Here is a 20,465-nt window from a genome sequence, read left to right on the forward strand (position 1 = left end):
TCGATAGCGTCATGAGTGACAGTTAGTCAGATACATGTTAGTATAATATAGCTAATCGTTTTCACGACCTTCGAGAGGAGAAAATTGAAAAACAGAGTTTAGGGAAGCGTTTAGAGTTTCGAAGAAAACGAAACAAATAAGACAGAAAAGATTTCCACCGAATGTGTTCCAGATGATGTATGCCAGAGGAAGATTTCGTAAAATTTCATTGAGCACGAAATAATCCTGAAACCGACCGACAGTCTATAATATATTTAAGCAAAATCTGTATGCAATTGAAAACCAATTCTTGAGCCAAATATTCAAAGATTAGGTGTAAGCCCTGTCGCCGTCCAATCTAAATAAAAGTAGCACTTACGTAGAGTTAATTTTATTGTATCGTCACATAAAGAACGAAGAGTACAGCATTTGTATTAGCATTTTTAGAAAATGTACAAATTAAATGATATGTTGAATTGTATTGTAGAATATTAGATTGTGTAAACTGTTACTTAATCGTTTTCTTTTTTAGCAATTTTTATATGCAATGCGTTCTCTATAGCTTTAGCATTAGTGTAAGAATTTTATTAATAACTAACACCCAAAGATCTTTAAAACATGATCGAATATACCCTATATTTTAAGGATATGATAGGACCCACAGAGTAATATGAATTTTGATTCACATCATGCTACGATCCAAAGTTCGTATGATTATACGATTAACCTGTTAAGTGCATTAAAACTATAATTAAATAGCTTATTACTTCTAGCAACCTCTTTAGTGTATTATACGTTATACATGATTGTAAAATTCAATCTCAGAATTGCCATGAATATTATTAATTAAAGTAATGGTTTTACTTTTTCTTATTAAGTACTAATTGTAACTATAAAAAGACAAAAAAAAACAATTTCTAATCGATTATACGCTTATCGATTTAGACGTGTCCCTCTATCAAACAATTCCGTCCAATTTAATATTAGGACTACATCGACGTATGTTAAAACAAATTACCATAACGATTATATTTCCATACGTACGGAACGTAAGAAAATATATAAAAGAAAATTAAATTTTATAACGTACATATACTATAATACGAATAGAATTACGGAAAATAAACGATTCATGTTATTTTATATAATTGTGCATTCTACGAAACCAATAAAAATAAATTTAAGCCTACTTTCGATATTTAATTCTAAAATCCGCAACGAATTATTTTATTTATAAACTTAGACTTTTACAGAAAGGGTGTTTCGTTTAATTCGGAATGATTCAATATCTCATGACGAAGAAGAAATGAAGAAGGGCAAATATGGTTTTTAGTTAACATAAATAAATTCATCTCCTTCATTTTGACGACGTATCCTCTGAAAGTCGATCATAAATGAATATAAGTCGAGAATTTATCCGAATGTGACAATTTAACGCCGTAGCCTTCGAGATGCAGAAAACAAAATAATTGGATGACACTTGAAGTCTCGATGAATTATTTGGAGGTTTGTTTGATGATATAAAAGGAATAAAAACATATTTCCTGTAAAAGCAAGTGAACCATGACACGCGAAGGTTAACAAATTAAAAAAATATCTTTCACTTTTTCTTATCGCTATATCACGGGATGATAAAAAATTGCAATTCCTACACAGCAGGTACGAGTAATTGGCTCGAACGTTTAAATCCTTTTAAAGCGAAATCGGATGGTCAAGGATTTAGCACTTGTGTCAGATTGGTTATCAGACCTCTTAGAATATTCCAGTTTGTGAGTATCGAACGCAAAATTGAATAAACCGTTGCTATACCATGCTGGCATTTTCTGCTTGTGCGATGACGTTTTCGTCAACGATACACGAATGATATTATTAATTCATTTTCGGTGATTAGCTAGTGGTGCTACTAATATTCGTGCTTGTGATTTACACGATTGCGGCTGGGAACACGAAAGTATCGTCTGTGACATGCATTTTACTTATCGTCTTGTCGGGGATCTACGTTTTCATACTGACGATCGACATGATCAGCCAGTTCAGTGGCGGAGAAATGGTCGCAGTTTCGGTACGCATCTACATAAAGAAGTTCCTCCCAGAAGAATATCTTTTAATTTGTCATTGTTGAATGTGTGGCTAATTTGTGATCTTTTGGGGGAAATAAAGACCAACTTCAAAAAAGTTCTTAGAGACATCCAGAAAATATCACAAGTTACCCACAGTTATCTTGCACACATACTAGAGCAGTGAAATCTACAATTAGATTATTTTACCTGTAAACTGGCCCCGACGATGTGTTTGTGAACAATTCCTGGAATACTTTTTCTAATTGGGATATTTTTATTGCAGATGTTCCTTCTCTCCTTTCTGGGTGTAATATTTTTCGGAATTGCTGGAATTTTATTAATATTTGTTTACACCGCCACTGTACTTTGGTACATAATGACAATCCTGTGCCTATGTCTCCTGTTGTCAGTCCTCTTCTTAATAGACGCCGCAATGATACTCGCGTAAGCGTTTAATTATTATAATGTAGTTGCAAGATTTATGTCGCTGAAGCATCACGTGTTGTGTGACAGATTTTGGAAACGAAGCTGCAACCAGTGTTGTTGCGCGAGTCAGGCTGAAATATTGTACCAGAAGAAGAATTTTTGTCATCCTTTGTGCGAAGTAAGTACAACTAACACCTGTTTCTTTTATAACAACAACGAAACAGGAGGTGCTAGAGTAATAATGTTGTTTAAATTTTCATTGCAAGATTATACGAACGAGAGTCCATTATTTATTTAAAATGGGCGAAATGAACTATTCAAAACTTCTGTACAGTATGAATTTGTTGTGTAAGGTCTTTATTATCTATAAATATTACAAATGTCTGGAAAGTTACAACTGCCTTCAATTAAAAATTGTAATCGTTCGACCAACTTCATATTAGAATTTCGTAAAAATTTAATTGTATACGAGAAGTGCAGTCTAATAAAAAATCTTTGAAGTAACACCCACCCCTCAAAAGATTCTCTACCCCTATTTTGAATCATTAATGAATTCGACGATACCACTATTAATATACAGTAAAAATAAACAATATTAACGTAATTTATTCGAAGTAATCTATGTTCCTGGAGTACCAACGTCTCTTTTAAGGTGTCTCTCTGCAATCTAGACGGTCAAATACGACCTGACGACTAGCATCAGCAGCCTCAGAATACCTTCTGGAGAAGAGGGTGCGACTCCTGACCACACTTACCGAAAAGTCGGATACGGACGTCGACGGCAGTATGTCGATTGTCCAACGAGTGCTCCATCAGCGTCCAAAGTCGACGTTGCTGAAGTTCAAACAGAACCCCGAAGGACATTCCACATAGAGAGCCAAGTGAGTCACAAGAGCAAAATTTAATCAACAAGGAAACATAAATATTGTAATTGCAAAATACCGTACGCTGTATTCTGTTAGACTGGGATTTGTTGGACACCACTAGACTAGGATTAATTTGTCTTTAAATGCATGAAATTAAATGCATATAAATTACCTAACAAATGCAACAGTCCTATTTACAATTAGCGCTAATCTTTTTGATACACTTTTGATTATACAAGGGATTTTTCAACGGGAGCTTTAGGATTTTGTTTTTCAATAACAAAGTACACTAATCAGCGTCAGACACTTAAGGAGGCACAACATTATCATTGACAAATAAAATCAATTTTTCTGCATTTCTTGAAAGATAAACATTATTGATACGGAATATTCTGTCATAGTTTGAAAAAGAAATTTCTGTTACATCCTTGGGTATGGAACAATGTTAGGTACTCGATCGATGTATTTTATTGAAAAAAAAAACCATTAAGCTCCTGTTGGAAAATTTTATCGAACTGGATAACTCCGATGATTATAAGAAATTTCTCAGACCCAACAGAGCGTAAAAGAGATTCCAGTGCAAACAGTGAGCAGATGCGAGATGTGCAATCAACAAATGCAAATTTTTTCGACGACCGCGGACGTCCAAGCTACAATGCAATCAGCGCCATGCACTCCCTGCCCTGCTCTCGTGCAGCTTATCCGAGGAGTGCCGTGTTGTTCAGGGTTAGCATAGTAATTCCATCTTAAGCATCCCGCGTCGCTGAATAATACAAATTGAGGAGAAACCAGACGGCGATACCACAAAAACGAATTTATTCAAAGCGAAGCGTTATATTATAGACAAAAAGGGAACTGCAAAGGTGCAGTAGATAAATCTAGCGCAAGGTATTCTAGAAACGAGTGGCAAAACTATGAAAGCTTGATTACGGTTATAGAGGTCACAGTCGTAACTGTTTATCGTGCAATAATTTGCAGGGCTATCTTTGATACGATTGCTTAGGCGATTATTCTAATACAGGTCAGATGTAAGGACTTATTGTCAGATTAGTCACACTTCGAACTACATCGACAATCGTACGCCTCAATTGTATGGCTCAACCATATAAATTATAAATCTATAAAATTCATGGGGTTGTTTTACAGCCTGTCGTACTCGGAAATGTTGATAAATTCTTAATCGGAATCTAATGGTCGCTTAGGGACCAGTTGAGGGAATTCTTTGTTCATTTTTAGCCTCAAAATAGCGGTATGTCGGTGTTAATGTTTAACGTTAGGGTAAAGTGCACTTTTTATCAGAAAGATTTCTCGAACGACAGGTCGTTACGTCTTTAGGAAAGAGGATGTATGTACAAGTCGGTAAATCTATCTTTGCACGTCGTCGTGTCGACTCATCGCACGATAAACGCCTCTGTGACCCACATTAGAGTACGCCTGGGAACTCCCTAGTGTCTAGAGTTATGATCATAGTTATTGAGTTACATAACGCGTACAATGCCAAACTGACTCGCCTATCATCTTTTTTTAAATTTAACATGATACAATAATAATATTGTAACAGTTAGTACGATAGCAGGTTGTATAACATCAATTCGTTGAACCTAACCGTTCCAACCCTTTCACCTAGTTTTACCTACAATGTATTATGAACTTGAATTTTAGTGTGTATTTATCATTCTGGTGAATGAACTTATTATACTAATTTTTTCTTTATCTAGACCACTGTTTCTCCACTCACAAACTAAAAGAAATTAATTAAATTGAATGGTATGTCACAAATACAGTTTGATTTATTCGAGAAACAATTTTTCGTTGAAAATGATAGAATTCGGAAGAGTTGCCTGTTCTTTACACAAAACGTAAACAGAGACTCAAGGCAGTTTTATGCTTTTGAAATATCCTCGAATAGACCTAGGAAAGTCGCGCAGCGAACCTTTCGGCAGGTAACAGGCATAATACGCAGATTAAGGATTGGTTTATTACCAGCCTCGAGCAACAGCAATATACCACAGCAGGTCACCAGACGCGAAGGTGACCATCGAAAGGATACCTTCGGTCTCGTTGAGTCCGCAGGTAGTTGCCAGCGAGGGTGTAAAGCCACCCCTCTTCCGTACTACTTTCGACACACCCAGTCTTTTGTAAATCAATTCAGAATACACCCGATCGTCTTCCTCAAGAAACATACGACGCAACACCGGTCAGTTCTCGTACAACCTCGTCAAGAGATCCAACAAAATAAAGGGCAATAGTTCACCCAATACACGAGTTTCTTTCTCTCTACCAATAGCTATACATATATTGAGTAATAATTCGGCAAGTGAGTACGAAGATTGCACAACCCCACAAAATTCTACTGATACAGCTTCGAATGATTGGCCTCTAATTCTTAGAATTCTTGTAATTATGTGAGAAAATGTTGATAGAGAGGTGGGCGGGCGAGAGGGTGGCAGAGTAAGTAAGGAAGATGGAGAAAAAGAGAAAGAGAAGGATTGGAAAGTAAGGAAAGATAGCAAAAGACCAAAAATAAGGTTATAGGTTAGAACTTAGATTAAATGAAGTATTAGTAGGTAAAGTGGAGGAATGTGAGAGAATGTGAAATGTGTGTTAGAAGATTTGTAACCGAGTTCATTTCTTGGCCTGAAAAGCTGAATTTATTCAATTTCGTGATTTTAATCTTATTTGAAATGTAGTTGCAGGTGCGTGGCAGGTATAGTTCAAGTTCCACAGCAAAGCCAACAGCAACAAACGCAGCGATCGGATCAAGATAAAAAACCGGCCAAGGATCAAGTGAAATGGGTGCAACAGGACCAAAAATCTTACGGAATGTTGACGAGTGAGAAAGCTCCAGTTCATCAGGTTGCAAGTACAGGCGATAACTTGAAACACAATTGACTTTATTTGGACCTTAGTTAAAGATCGTCGATCAACGATCGGTGTAACGTACTTACCGCGTTTCCTTACAACCGCAGTGAACCTTCAACATTATAAAACCTCTAACAAATGTGACAAATATACGATTGAAAAGTTGTTAAACGATTATTTCTTCGACTTTCTGAACACTGCAATTTATTTGTCGAGATCTCTAATTACGCGTGACTAAGACTTACATTGAACGATTGATTCGCCGAGATCTTACGTTTCGACGTTCGCCTTTTTGAAGGTGGACAACACGAAGAGCCAAAAATGACGGGAATGGCGGGAACGATCACTAAGCTCACGCTTGCATCCTACTCTGTCACACCCAGCAAGAAAACTCACAATTCGAGTCAAACTGGTGGCGACGATACGAAGACAAGGTAAGGTTTTTTTATTGTACAATTCGAAACACATCGTTTCACATGTACAGAGTGAGGCATTTGAAGCAGATTATCTGAATAATTCGTTTCCTTTTACTAATTGAAAAATATCGAATAAGAGTTGCTAAACCACTTAAATCGTTGGATGTTAGATCTACGAAACGCAGAGTAATATTATTATGAAGTAGTTCTTTTGTATAATTTTTTTCTTTTTCATATCTGGACTTTATAGTTTGTTTTCTTTTGAATTACTTAGGTTAATTAATGTTACTGAAGAAGATACAGAGTGAGCTAATAAAGTTAGACATTTACTTTGATTTCAAAAACATAAACAATTTATTTCATCTCCAACAAAAAAGACAATCTTCACCACTTGATTCGTCAAATTTGTATATTTTAGTCTCGAAAAAGTGTCCACCTAATTTTCACATATTAACAATATCACGTTTCTATATCAATTTTCCTATTTAAAAAAGTGAGCACTCAAACTAAAATTTTCCTAATATATTATCAGCAAAAGCACGCCTACCTCGTCTGAAGAAAAGAAATCAAAAGTGAACGCGCTTCAAAGGGAACAACCGGGAGAAAAGAAGCCCACGAAGAAACAAAACGAAATTTTGATACCAGAGAGAGAGAAAACAAAAACAACAAACGACGCCGCGAAACAACCCGTTAAACCTCCACCGAGGAAATCTATAAGTCCTCTTGCACCGAAACAAATCAAATCCTCCGCAAAGAAAGAGGGACTTCGAAAGTCCGTGGAATTTTCTGCAGTGGAACCAGTGTCTATTTTAGAAGAACAAAGTGAATCGACAAACGAGAAGCCAGTATCTCCAGTGCAACAAATGGCGGAGGTAATAGATCGTTTGAAAGAATTGGAAGGAAGCAAAATGGACCAATTAGGGGTAACAACTGAAGAACCGAAACCCAAGGTGGATACAACCATAAAAGACTCGATGGCAAAATTACCAGAACCCGAGAAAAAGGAAGAAGAAGTGAACGCTGCTGCAGAACATCAAATGAAAGACAAACGAAGCAGTCCTGATGAAACGAGTTTCGGACAAAAACCTGAGGTCCTCGCCAAAATAAACGAAAAGAAATCGGAAACAAAACCTGTCACAAATGCTACAACTGTGAGCGAATTTAATTTGGGGAACAGAGAGAGTAGCTTTTCCACTGATAAATCCGAAAGCGGCTACGGGAAGCTCGACGATTCGGTAACGAAGCAAGAAGATGGCGCAAAGGTGGATCAAGGCACTCTGCCTGAGCCTAAACCTGACACGGGAACGCAAGGGTAGATTTTTTATTCGATTATTTAATACACATTATTTTTTCATCAAAATGATAAATGATCTTTCTCGGAAATTTTCATTACTAAATTTGAATTCTATCCACGAGTATTTCCTCAAGTTTATTATTAAACCGCTAAACGAAAATCTTTCTTGTAAAAAGAATTCATTAATTTCTTTTTAACCCACTCACTGCCAGACAAATTTAAAGCGTTTTGCAATGGGCACCATGATTTAATACAGATGTGTAATCTAAGTTATTATTTTGATAATAAAAAGTGATATTAAATTTATTGCTTTAAAAAGAAAACTTACGATCTTCTTTTGCAGTAATTCGTGACTCGAACGGCTATAAACTTTTTCGTTGAGTAATTTGAGTAATTTGCACTACGAGACATCTTGTAGATGGCAGTGAATGGGTTAAACTATATTATTACCAAATATATTTTAGACCTAACACAAGTCAAATAATGCTTTAAATGTATTTGTTTCTGATAAAATTAATGAAGTAATTTATTCAAACAAAGAAATACTACCAACTTTGGCAGTGTACTTTCTAAAGTGCAACAACTTTGCGTGTCTCTAATCTCATTTGGCCGCAATGCATATTTTATAGCAAACCGGAAATTGCTTTGCAGGTCTATTTGTCTATCGGTTCTTGGGTTGAAACTCGTTTCATGTGTTACCCAACTTCGTAAATCGCGAATAGAAATTGAATAGTATAAAAACGTCGCAATTCAACTAATAACACGTTATAGACAAGTTTCACTTCTTAACTTCGTAATTGTCTTATTAGAAGCAGCTTATAGAAATCAAATTTTTATAAAATTACACTCACTTACTGTTTCAAGATAACGTATGACATTCTAGAACTGTCATAGATGCTTCCTTGGCCAAATCAAAGAGAACTCACATTCTTCGAAAGAAAAACAAAGTTGAACCTGGTGAATTCAAGTAAGCAAGAGTATACGTTCACTGGAACGAATTAAAATTAACAAAATTACTTTGTTGGATATATTAATTGTATTTTATAACGAAAGTAAGTAGCCATATACATCAAAATGTGGATATTTAGGCATGCTGACACGAACGTTCAAACTTTGATCCGTGATGATGGCGATAGCGGTTTACCTACTGGTAAATCAGAATTCGAGGTAAATGCAAATAAAGTTTAAAATTGTTAAACCTAAGATGAATTTCTAGAGCAAAACGAAATCAACAGAAAAGTTGTGATTCGTTTTTATTAATACATAGACGTAACAATGAATAAGGAATCCCATTCCTTTTAAGCCTACATTTACATTTCACTAATCAACTTATTATATATAATATCAATATCATATACAATAGAGAGGCTCGTACGTGTAAGAAACATAGGCTAATATTTGGCAGATTCAAAGCATGCACTATTTATTATCTCTCGACTCATGGTATCATGGCTTTTTCAAACCTCAGAAATATAAAATTATTAAAAAACAGTAGAGAAATACAATTATTTTTTAAATTTAATTATCATAATTGCGAGTCTTGCAAATGACTCGAAACCAAAAGACAAAATGTAATAAATGAATAGTGCTTGCTTCTACTTTCTTTAATATAAATAGTACATTTCAATGAAATATTTTATAGAGATTGTTTGTAGGAGAAAAGCGAGGTTTCATAGACGAAAAAGATATAAATATTTGTTATGCTTGCAAAAGGCTGCAGGTAAATATTACTGCTTCGATATTTCTAATTACGAATTTGCAAATGATTCAACACATCGTGATTTCTGTCAAAATTCACATAGGGCCCTCTAGCTTCTAGTTCCTATCGATTCTGCAGTGTATATAAAGATAAACGTGGGAGGCTGTATTGTGAATTTTGTGCTACTGCGAATACCATTAAGGTACGTTAAACGATCACTATATATCACGTATAAACGTCTATTATCAGTTATTTTAATTTAGGTATTGTACAAAGATGACGGAAGTGAGCAGAAGCGTTTGAAATGCGCAGGCTGTGGAAACTTTTTACGCGTGAGAAGCAGTCAGAGCGATGCGCCTGTAAAAAGAATTTTATTTGAAATATATTTAACACTAAAACTACAGAGGTCAACGCACGCATATTTTATTGCGCAACTGTTAATTATTCATAATCTTTTTTCAAATGCATAATTTGCACTTCTAAGTGTAAACTACTTGGAAGTTGTTAGAATGTCTTGTAGTTGTTTTCTGAAAGTTTGGGTACTCAAACATTAGACCAAAGTTATTATTAATAACTGTGTGACTTTAGACAGACATTTGGAATACGCGCGTCAAATTGACCGATTTGGTAGTTCCAGTGTTAATATAATTTGTCCATCATTTAAGAATTCGTTATTGTACTTGTTTTTATATTCAGATGTTTCGAAGCAAGTCCGGCTGTCCGAAATGTGGTCAACTACAAACACGTGCACCTTTAGCTGTAATGAAATAAATCCTTACGAAATGTGGTAAACGACAGATTACGAGGATACATAATTTACTAAGGAAATGACATAAGTATCAACAAAATAGGGTAAGTGTCGAATCACTTAAATTACAGTTATACTTTCACTATATTCTTAGCGAATTAAAAAATGGAAATAATACATATACCGCTAAACGTAAAAAAAATATAATCATTTTGTTATTAATAACATTTATCTGAATTTTCCTACAATATTAATAACGAAATGACATAAAAAGTGTTTGGTTACCTTTTAAGATATGTATCTTTAAACTCAAAATATAAAAATGATTACTGTACTATACACAGGTCAGCAACCAGTTGTGGACGCGAAACATTATTATTTAGGATTCTTCTGAGATCTATGTGTACACAGGGTGTTCCTAAAGGCTGTGGTTACGTAGATCATAAAGAAAGTTTTCCATATATGATATTTATTAAAATTTCTTACTTGTCTAGACTTTTAGAACTAAGGCATTAAAGTGCTTTAAGATTATATATATTTTGAATAATTCTATTTCTCTAAGAAAATGGTTTGCTTGTAGGAAAAGTATGAGTTTTTTTGTTCGTTTTCGATAATAATTTACACTGTAATTATAAATATAAATTTATTGTCAATACTTTCTTGCGAGGAACATATATCACGCAATGAAAAATGCGATATAACATCTTATTATACAACAGTTATCGTATTGTTAACACACTAGCAATTCATAGTAATTTATCTATAATTTATTACATGAAAAAATTAACAAGTAACCTAATCAAATTACTTCAATTATACTCCAACATATTTCAAATCATAATTTGCTTCTTAAAAAAAAAAGTGGCAAATCGCTGATCGTAAAAACAATATTTGAAATGATTGTAATATATTATGTAAAATAGCACTCTTTCTTGTTGTCAGTGTTTGTAATAAATTTTAACTTCGTCGAAGCTTTAATATTCTATGTTATTTTGGCTAATATTCGTCACGATGGTATAAATTATTCGATTAATATAGTAACATGCAATAATAAGCGAGATATTAAAAAGTCTACATGCCGGTTTATAATATTATCATAAAGAGCCGAAACCTAGGGGATTCAGAAAAAGGAAACTGAAAACGATCTTGCAAATACGGTAAGAAATAAAATAAAATTATATAAAGTTCAATCCACAAATGGATTAATACGATTGCAACAATAGCCGAAAACGATTACACAATTATCTAATTAATACACTCTATTGATCTTTGGTGTAAAATAAAATATTACTTTATCCTACAAAATTATTACTAATAATTATTAGGAACTTTGGTTTACACAAGACTTGTGAAAGGTGTCTCGTTTTAGTAACGCGATTATTAGTAACTACCATTTATTCTCTATACTTAAACTAAATGTTTAGAAATTATGATAAATATGCCGAGTGTGACATCTAAGCCTAACGAAGTGAAAAATTTATTTGCTTTCGGTTTATGGAAACAACAAAAGTCAACTTCCTTTTTTCTAACAGTGATCACATCTAAATTCAATGAAATTTTTAAATTAAATAGAAAAATTTTAATTAAATTTAGTAGAAAAAAATTGTTTTATTATTATGCTGAAAAATCGTACTGAACATGATCTCAAGTACTGTACTAATCTTGAATCACAATCTTTAAAAGTAAAACACAGTTGATGTAATAATAATAAAGTAGATTGATAAAATGATATCACGAGCACGAAGGAGTAAATGGAGTCTTTTTATAAAGAGTTTTTTATCGCATTTACTATCGACCTTCATATATCCTTTATATTTCCACTTCCACATGTAAAAAAAACTACTAATCCAAAATTACTTCGAAATATATTTTACACTCATCAAAAGCAAATAAGTTCTTCCAAACGGTCAGCCCTAAGTTTCTTACCCTGTATACTCAAAGAATAATCTGTCACAAGATGCAGAATACTGATTATGAAAGACAGTCTATCACTAATCGTTTCAAGCTTTCAAATTCTGATTAGCAAAATCTTTTGTAACCACCTCCTCAATATTAACTCAATATTAAGCAAATTTCCATCAAAAAGATTTCTGTCGTTCCTCAATCGACTTGTTTACAAAGATAAGCACAGCCAGTGAGGTCGCGATATTTCCGTTGATTATTCGCATGAGCTCAACTTATCGCAAGACGAGAAACAACCAACCGATTCTCTTCCTTCGACTCAGTCTTATGTAATGCCACCCAGCGATTCATACACGAGGATAAAAGCAACTTTCCGCACAGATCAATAATTCACTTTGATATTAGCATTATTGGAGCCTTTCAAGATTGGCCTCATGAAACTCTTGGCACCATCCTGAGCATTTTGTTCAAGTTGTTGTCCATTCTCCACGAAGACACCATTGGGATAGGTCATTGCTCTCAAAAGATTCTCATAAGGAAGGGAAGGGTTCAAACGCGACCAATGATCAACTCGATCCTCGTAAGAGGCACCTTGCACCTTCTGAGAACTATCGGTGGCCTGATTGCTCAAATAATTGGAGTTTCTTAGACTCCCATTGCGGTATCCAGGAATCCGCCATGTTTCCACGCAGGGTTGTTGATTGCTCGAAGGCTCAGCGTAACAACTATCTAACTGTTGACTCATGACGCCCGGTTTCAGACCATTCTGAAGAAGCTGCTGAGGGAAGGGTCCATAACTCGCTTGCTGACGAATCCCAGGGCCAACCGTCAAACCATTGCACTGATCAGAAAATGGAACAGGAGTTCTGCTCTGCTTCGTTCCATTAACCCCCAAGCATCGATAACAATTCGCGCATGAAATGCAGTTGACAAACTGCCGGTTAGAATCGCTCAGGGTTTGAAGATTAGTTAGTCTGGACGTATCGATGTTGTTTCCTGTGGGAATATGCTGCTGGTTTCTGTAAATGGTTCTGGGATCATAGCTGACGCAATTCCCGTTGCAATTTTCGTTCGTCACGTTGAAAACTTCGTTCATCCTCAAACCTAATTCCTCCACAGAGTTCCAACCACTGTGGTCGACAGAATACAAGTTGTTTGAACGCAACGCATTCAAACCCGAGTTACCAACGCTATGCAATCGACACTTGATCGGGCAATTTGTTATGTATCGTTGATCGAACACGCCATGGGAGGCTTCTGGGAGGTTAATGGCGAAGAACTGAACGCTATCGAGCTTTCTGCGAGCTTCATCGGTTGTGCATGCTTGAACTTCGCTCGATTTCGAACTCCTGCAGCATCTCGCTCTGTTCAAGTACGAACTGATCGACGGAAGGATCGCGTTTGATTGGTTCAGCTGAGAGCAACTCTTCTTCAAGCTTTTGGGGAACAATGGACGATCCACGTTGTTTCTGAGGTTTCCGTTGATGTCCCAAGCCGATGTGGAGCTGAAATTCGCGCTTTTTCGAAGCGCCAAGCTTTTCGAAAGGCAATTATAAGGCGTGTAATTATACAACGAATGATCAGGGATGTTCGTGTTTTCCGATGGAAATTTCGTGGCTGAATGATTTTGGATTGTCGCATCGAATGATTTGTGTCCTCGGTTGTTGTTTGTCTTGAGGGATCGCAAGTTCGTTGTTCCATGCTTTGTTTGAAGTACGGATTTCTTGGGTTTCGTTTGCTCGATCATTTTTTTCTTTATTTCTACCTTGCCGTGCTCATCGCAGATTCCGCTTTCTTCCCACTATAATTCGTTAAGTATTTATTAAACGAAGGGTTTGGTGACTCGGTTCCTTTCAGTATTTACAGCGTAGTGTTGTACGCGTCGAATTAAACGAAAGTTTTATCGATTCCGTTACGATGCTTAGAATATTTATTACTGATTTTGTAGTTTCAGTTTTTGTCTGACGAAGAGACGTTTTGTGTTTGCAAATATTGGCTGGAATGACAGTGGTTCTTGTTGTATAGTTTAATCGTTCATTTCCATTAATATTCAATTTTTTAAGTGTTAGATGTCTTAGATGTAATATTCATAAGTAAACAATCTTATAATACCGAACAATTTTTGAGAACAATTAGGAACAACCTTCATAATAAATATATTTGGATATAATAGCGCGATCTATGATTCAAAAAAATTTTCATTTAAATTTAAAATTATAATTTGTATTTATAAACATTTCTTATATTCAACTTTAAATTTACATTTTTCTAACTCTGGTACTCTCGATCTTAATAGAAATGTAATTAAATAAATATTTCATTCACCCTCTTAAGGGTAGTTTTCACCCCTTGAACATGTACCATATTTTTTAATGGTTTATTTATGCGTTCAATTGCACTTGAGTAATATTGAAATTTTCATTCAAAATATAATAATAATGTACTCCATTATTGTGACTGTAATAATACACTCCATTAGTGTGGCTGTAATCTATAGTTGCTCCAATTTAAATAAAATATAACTCAAAATAGAATTCTGCTGCAACAATTAAAAGGGAAAGAAGGGAAACGAAAGTACGTAAACAGTACGTATTGTTAATAAAATATAAGTAATAAATATAAGCGAATAAATAATACTAGCAATACAAAAAGAAATAATGCATCTGATAAGAAGCCGTGATACATGTAAACTAGTTACGATAATTCATTCAAGGTTCGAGAATCAATACACAACTACGAACCATCTCCGCCTTGGCCAAGTATACCCAGAGTTTCCGCCACGTGCTGAACTTATGTTGCTCACTAAAGTTGTATCGCATTTCTTTCGAGGCGTACCGAGTCGCTAAAGGACTACGATAATCACTGTATTCACTGTTTTCTACCTTGGAGACGCTCATTTTTGCTAAGTTAATCTTTGAACCGTACGAAATTCAGACTCGTACTCCGAAAATGTTAGACCGACGAAGCACACGATCAGCTGATCGACTCGACTCACGTGCAGCTGCGCATTCACTAAAGATTAAAATCCGCCACGGAACTCGCAGTGCCCCTCGTCGGCGAAACATTGAACTGTTTCATTCATGCTATCTTACTACGTATACTACCTTACTTCGCGCGTAGAGTAACGTGTTTATTTTGAATGGAACTCCGACGTTCATAGAAAGAATTTTTAAACAAATCTTTTTAATACCAATGAAACTTAGTGTGGTGCTTTAGTCGATTAATATTCACTTTCTTTTGAAGGTAACGGTTGAAAATACTTGAAGATAGAGTAAAACTAACGGAGATAAATACGTATCGTCATACAATATTGAAAATTACTTGCTAGAATTAGAAACGAAATAAAAATTAAAACAATGAATTATTCTATACAACTAAACTCGAATAGTATTTGCCAGAGTTCTAAATATTTTAATTGACTAAATAAAAATCCATAAAAGTTGTTTCGATTAAAGTTACAAGACATTTGATCACTGAAGTATAATAATTATTTGATAAGTCAGGTATATTTTATTCAAATGGACGAAATCACGTTCAAATATCTCTCATTAATAAAAGTGTGATAATTCTTGTATACAATTTATCAAGATATAAATCACAAGAACGCGATCTCTACCGATTTCATAATGTGATCATCGCTTGGACTTTACGTACAAGGCATCCTGCGTATTCTTGCAAATCGTAATGCCATTTGCTGAGAGACAAGTCAACCGGGTAAAATACCCACGTTCCATTTTCACGTGGGACCATAACTGACCGATGTCATTGTTCTTTAGACACGAAAGGAGAACCGTAAATTGCGACTGGCGCATATTTGCAAAAATTAACCTCCCTTCGTCAGATTTCTGTCATTGCCTCGCTTTTTTGCTCGGTCAACACTTACCGATAATAATTTTAGCAATCGCAATATTTAACTTTTAAATGGTAAAATTTACTTGTATGTGATTCAATTTTCTCTACTATTAAAATCCTATTGTTATACTATTAAGTATGCAATAAATATTATCGATCATTTCCACTAAAATATTTTCAAATAAAAATAAACTATTTTCTTCAAACTCAGATACCTACCACGTTGGAAGGAGTCATATTTGGATTAGCCCATTCTATCTTCACATCGCAATTTTCAAAAATGGATGCCGCTGCGGGCACCAACCTTCTCCTTCCCATAGCAGCATCTCTATGTGTTTTGTACGAAACCAACACGTACATTACGTAACCGCTCATATTTCGATAAACGGCAACACTATCAACCTCCTCGGTTATCTCGTACATGCGCTGAAAAGAGAAGAATCTTTTATAAGTAAATTATTCAAAAAAAAAAAAAAAAAAAAAAAAAGAAGTCACAAAATAAAAATAAAAACAACAATATATGCACATGCAAATTCATTGGAACATTTATGAAGCTGAACTTTATTAACTTATTCCGTCGATAAATAATTTCACGATTGATTAATCACAGTAATCAAATTGAAATCGAAACAAATTTTTACTCCATTTGTTATCCTTCTTCAGGAAGCTTTGATTCTGACGCTATAGAAATAGATGAGAATCGATTAAAGCGTGGACTGTACACAATTTTAAGCATCACTTCCTACACTCCGTTCAAAAAATCAACGACGTAATATTATGTTGTAAAAAACGTACCCTGATAATAGTTTCGGAGTCAAGGTTCTGAGGTAATTGATTGATATAAAGTCGACGATTGTTAGTACTAGCCACCACGCCGATCCTTTTGCCAGGGTAGATCTCGTACCGATCCAATTGCTTCACGGCGCGAGCTGCCTCTTCCTCGGTGGTGTACATAATGAAGCAGTACCCTCTGTTCGTGCCGGAGAAGTCCATCATCAGTCGCAGCTCGTAAATTTGGCCGACAGTACTGAATATGAGGACGATCTCGGGCTCGGAATAATTCCTCGGGATACTTCCGACGAAAACTTCGCATTTGGGATCAGGAGGCGGTCCTGTCCATCCTGGCGGTGGTCCAAGCTTTCTTTGTCCGTTGACTTGCGTCAACGTCCACTGGGAATCGGCTAGAAAGTTTAACAACGTTGTGCAACTTTCAATTTGATTCTTCGCGTTAAGTATTCTGTCGGCACTTTGCAGTTGTGGAATTGCATTTTGATTTCCTGTATATAATAATAAAAATATTAATAATAATGACGACTGAAAAATAGGGAGAAATGTAGAAAATGTATTAGTCATTTCTTTAACATTACATTCTGTAAACGTTATCGAGTGCGCATTTAATGAAATATTAATTACTACACAATTTTCTTCGAGTAATAGATGACTAATGCAATCACTATGCACTTAATTGATATGTTTAATCGGTCAAATAATTATTTGAAAAGCTTTTATTCATTCAAAGTGAAATATATATTCGTTATCGTCTTCAGATTATAATTTTTCTCAAGCAAATAACATTTCAAAAGCTATTTCATATACAATTTGTATATTGTATAAAATTAAAAGAATAATTTATTAATTATGTACTACATCGATGAAATATTCCGAAATTCGTTTAAATACTGGCAAGAAAAGTTATTGGTAGCTCCTATTATTAGTCCAGTAATAAATACTACTGTTCCTAGCACAAATCACATATTAAATAGTAAATTACAGAGTTTCAAAATAATGCTATGAAAAACATATATTAACTTCCAAATATTTCTCTACACAACTTTTCTTCTTCTATTCATAAATATGAATATTTTTAATTAACATTATTTAGAATAAAACTCGTATTAATCAGTTTAATCCTAACCATAATTAAAATTTATGAATCCAATTGAAATTTATGATCCTAATTCATGATTAGGATATCAGTTGCATTTTATACGATCTTTAACTTGTGTGAACGCGGATACTTTCACCCATACTTCTATATTCCAGAACAAGAGACGACAGGAAGGCAACAATAACCCACCAACGGTAATTTTAACATTCCACAATAGAAAAAGTATGTGTTCATAATCGGGCACGAATCATCATGGAATAATCATTTCTTATCGTGTTAATTATAACAAATTCTTTTACAACAATCAATTATTTTCTTATTTTAAAAAGAAAGTGAAATAAAGCTTATAATACAATAAGAGCTTACTAATTATAAATTAGACAAGAAGATGAACCAGAGGTTGAAATATCTACATGTTAATTTTTGTTTAATTATTCTTTTTTCTTTGAAGCAGATTATAATAAATACTAAATAGATAAAAAAAATAGTATGCATATATTCTTAATAGACACTCACCCAAGTACGCTTTATTATCATCCTTGTGTTTTTCACTCGAGCCCAGAGTTAATTCTTCGATCTTTGAGTCAAAGGTCATTTCTTCTTTTTCGCAACCCTGAATCTCGTCATCCTTAACGTTGATCGACATCTTAATTATTTTCTTAATATATATTCACTACTTTCGTTAAATTATCTTCCGTTTAATACATGATAAGTTTATTTTAATTAAAACATCAAGTCGGTCAAATGGATTCGACAAGTCAATAGACAAAGACAATAAAAGTTGATTTAGAATAAGAAATCGATGATCGACAAACACACCACCGCGGTTTGAATGGGACTGATGCAGTAAGCTACGAGCTTTGCTATAGGTCAACTGCGTAGGGTCAGATGGCGCTTTTTCGGCCTGCTGGAATCGGTCCTTGGAGGGAATGTTCTTCTCTTCTTTCGACCTGCAAGTTTCTCTGTTTCGTCTATGTTCAAGCTCTTTCTTCTGTTTTCCTTTCTGTGATTGCTCAGACACGACGTCCTTGGAAATTTCCGTTATTAGTACCAAGTTCTTAATTTTGTAGTAAAATACGGCCTGTACTCTCTAAGATGGCGCTTTTATGTTTGGAAATTTTAGTTTGTAAACAGAATAATTCATTACAACTTCAACAACACGTTTACTTTAGATAAAGAAATACAAGATCTCCGAGAATTCTCTGCAAAAACCAAAAGTTTTCTTTACTAAATTAAGATACGAATCCGATTCAATTTAAGGTACAAGTTGAAATGAACTATTGAATTTAGTATCGATGATGACTGGAGAACGTCAAACTTTCTGTTCGTTGAGTTTACATTATTGCCCGAGTAGATATCGACCTGTGCCACTCCACTCGAAGTTAGAGATAAATGACCTCTTCGCTCGAATTCGTCATACAATGTTTCAGACTGTCCTCGAGTAATCGAGACGCGTGCCACACGGGTGGCCACAGACGAACAAAAGCAAGTCTGTTTAATTTTCAAAGCATTTTTAAAACACAAAATTCTTTAAATGTATAATATGATTTTCAAGATATTTGTTGTTTTAGTAATTCAGAGTTTTTAACTATTTAATACCTTTCAGAAGTAATATTCAAAATTGGATTTGTGGAGTTTCAATTATATTTTAACACAATTTGTCGCGACTGTTCATAAACAGAATCAAAGTAGTTGTGAAAATGACAAATTTAATTGGGAGTGCAATTATTAGAGTTTCTGTCGAATGAAGACTCATTTCCGGTAATATAGTCAACTACTTAATTTCATGCCTGCAAGTGACTCACACTATGAATCAATAGAAAAATAATAGTAGCAGAATATCCAGCAAGCAATTTATAACATCATAGAGTTTACGAAAGTTCTCAGAAATTAACTGATAGTAAATTAATTATTTTACACAGCAAACAGTATTCAGATTGATAAATAGATAAATATGTGATTGGTATTCAATATAATTAATGTTATTTTATTCACGAGCTGTTAGCTCTTTATAGATCACTGTGGAATGTGTAAAAATATGTTTCTTTAACAACTTGAAATTACATGTTGAAATATTTTATAAAATTCATGAAAATAACAAAAAATTCTTGCTTAATGATGAAACTTGAAGGGGATACTTTTTTTATTTTGGGTAACAATAATAGATATTTCTACATAAAAAAATAGACTATTCCATAAACTGAAAGAAATAAAATAGTAACCGCTTAACATTCTGGAACGATTCTGCCTGACATGACGTGGAGTATTGTTTCTAACTTCGAAAATAATTGACAGTTGCACATTTAACAGAATCTTGTATACGTACTTACTAACAAACGCCCTAAATTCTAGATACATATGTCAATTATTTTTTCAGCAAAAGAAATAAATATCAAAAGAATAGTACATTGTATACTCATTTTTATTGTCTTCAGTGATTCAACCGAGGACTATCGAACCGGTTCAAGGTACC

The 20,465-nt window shown here is 34.4% G+C and overlaps 4 protein-coding genes across 4 annotated transcripts in view; 1 reads left to right on the forward strand and 3 right to left on the reverse strand.

Moving 5' to 3' along the window:
- Positions 1–15,260, reverse strand: part of LOC128885856 (adenylosuccinate lyase) — a 36,995-nt gene extending 21,735 nt beyond the window's left edge. The window contains exon 1 of the mRNA XM_054140171.1: positions 14,994–15,260. Coding sequence (XP_053996146.1) covers positions 14,994–15,149 — 156 coding nt within the window. The 5' untranslated portion in view covers positions 15,150–15,260. The remainder of the gene's footprint in view (positions 1–14,993) is intronic.
- On the forward strand, positions 2,250–11,111 carry LOC128885850 (uncharacterized). Its single transcript, XM_054140165.1, has 13 exons — positions 2,250–2,483; positions 2,553–2,643; positions 3,137–3,346; positions 3,882–4,057; positions 6,022–6,164; positions 6,492–6,627; positions 7,142–7,921; positions 8,787–8,870; positions 8,992–9,070; positions 9,546–9,623; positions 9,706–9,804; positions 9,866–9,961; positions 10,299–11,111. The coding sequence occupies exons 1-13, from the start codon at positions 2,323–2,325 to the stop codon at positions 10,371–10,373; spliced, it is 2,208 nt and encodes a 735-aa protein (XP_053996140.1). The 5' UTR covers positions 2,250–2,322; the 3' UTR covers positions 10,374–11,111.
- LOC128885858 (uncharacterized) lies at positions 11,282–14,282 on the reverse strand. The gene has a single exon (XM_054140174.1). It carries the CDS (start codon positions 13,997–13,999, stop codon positions 12,635–12,637), a length of 1,365 nt encoding a protein of 454 aa, XP_053996149.1. The 5' UTR covers positions 14,000–14,282; the 3' UTR covers positions 11,282–12,634.
- Positions 15,261–15,749: 489 nt separating the features above from the next.
- LOC128885867 (probable RNA-binding protein 46) lies at positions 15,750–18,632 on the reverse strand. Its single transcript, XM_054140187.1, has 2 exons — positions 18,509–18,632; positions 15,750–17,381 (listed from the first exon to the last, which is right to left on the reverse strand). Exons 1-2 carry the CDS (start codon positions 18,585–18,587, stop codon positions 16,858–16,860), a joined length of 603 nt encoding a protein of 200 aa, XP_053996162.1. The 5' UTR covers positions 18,588–18,632; the 3' UTR covers positions 15,750–16,857.
- Positions 18,633–20,465: the final 1,833 nt, after the last annotated feature.

This window comes from Hylaeus anthracinus, unplaced genomic scaffold (genome assembly GCF_026225885.1).
Source record: "Hylaeus anthracinus isolate JK02 unplaced genomic scaffold, UHH_iyHylAnth1.0_haploid 11982, whole genome shotgun sequence".
Taxonomy (NCBI): Eukaryota; Metazoa; Arthropoda; class Insecta; order Hymenoptera; family Colletidae; genus Hylaeus; species Hylaeus anthracinus.

Coding starts and splice junctions, on each gene's coding strand:
- LOC128885858 (XM_054140174.1), bottom strand. CDS start 13,999: ATGATCGAGCAAACGAAACCCAAGAAATCCGTACTTCAAACAAAGCAT.
- LOC128885867 (XM_054140187.1), bottom strand. CDS start 18,587: ATGACCTTTGACTCAAAGATCGAAGAATTAACTCTGGGCTCGAGTGAA. Junction 17,382..18,508: donor TGATAATAAAGCGTACTTGG/GTGAGTGTCTAT, acceptor TATTATATACAG/GAAATCAAAATGCAATTCCA.
- LOC128885850 (XM_054140165.1), top strand. CDS start 2,323: ATGTTCCTTCTCTCCTTTCTGGGTGTAATATTTTTCGGAATTGCTGGA. Junction 3,347..3,881: donor CATTCCACATAGAGAGCCAA/GTGAGTCACAAG, acceptor GAAATTTCTCAG/ACCCAACAGAGCGTAAAAGA. Junction 6,628..7,141: donor GGCGACGATACGAAGACAAG/GTAAGGTTTTTT, acceptor ATATATTATCAG/CAAAAGCACGCCTACCTCGT.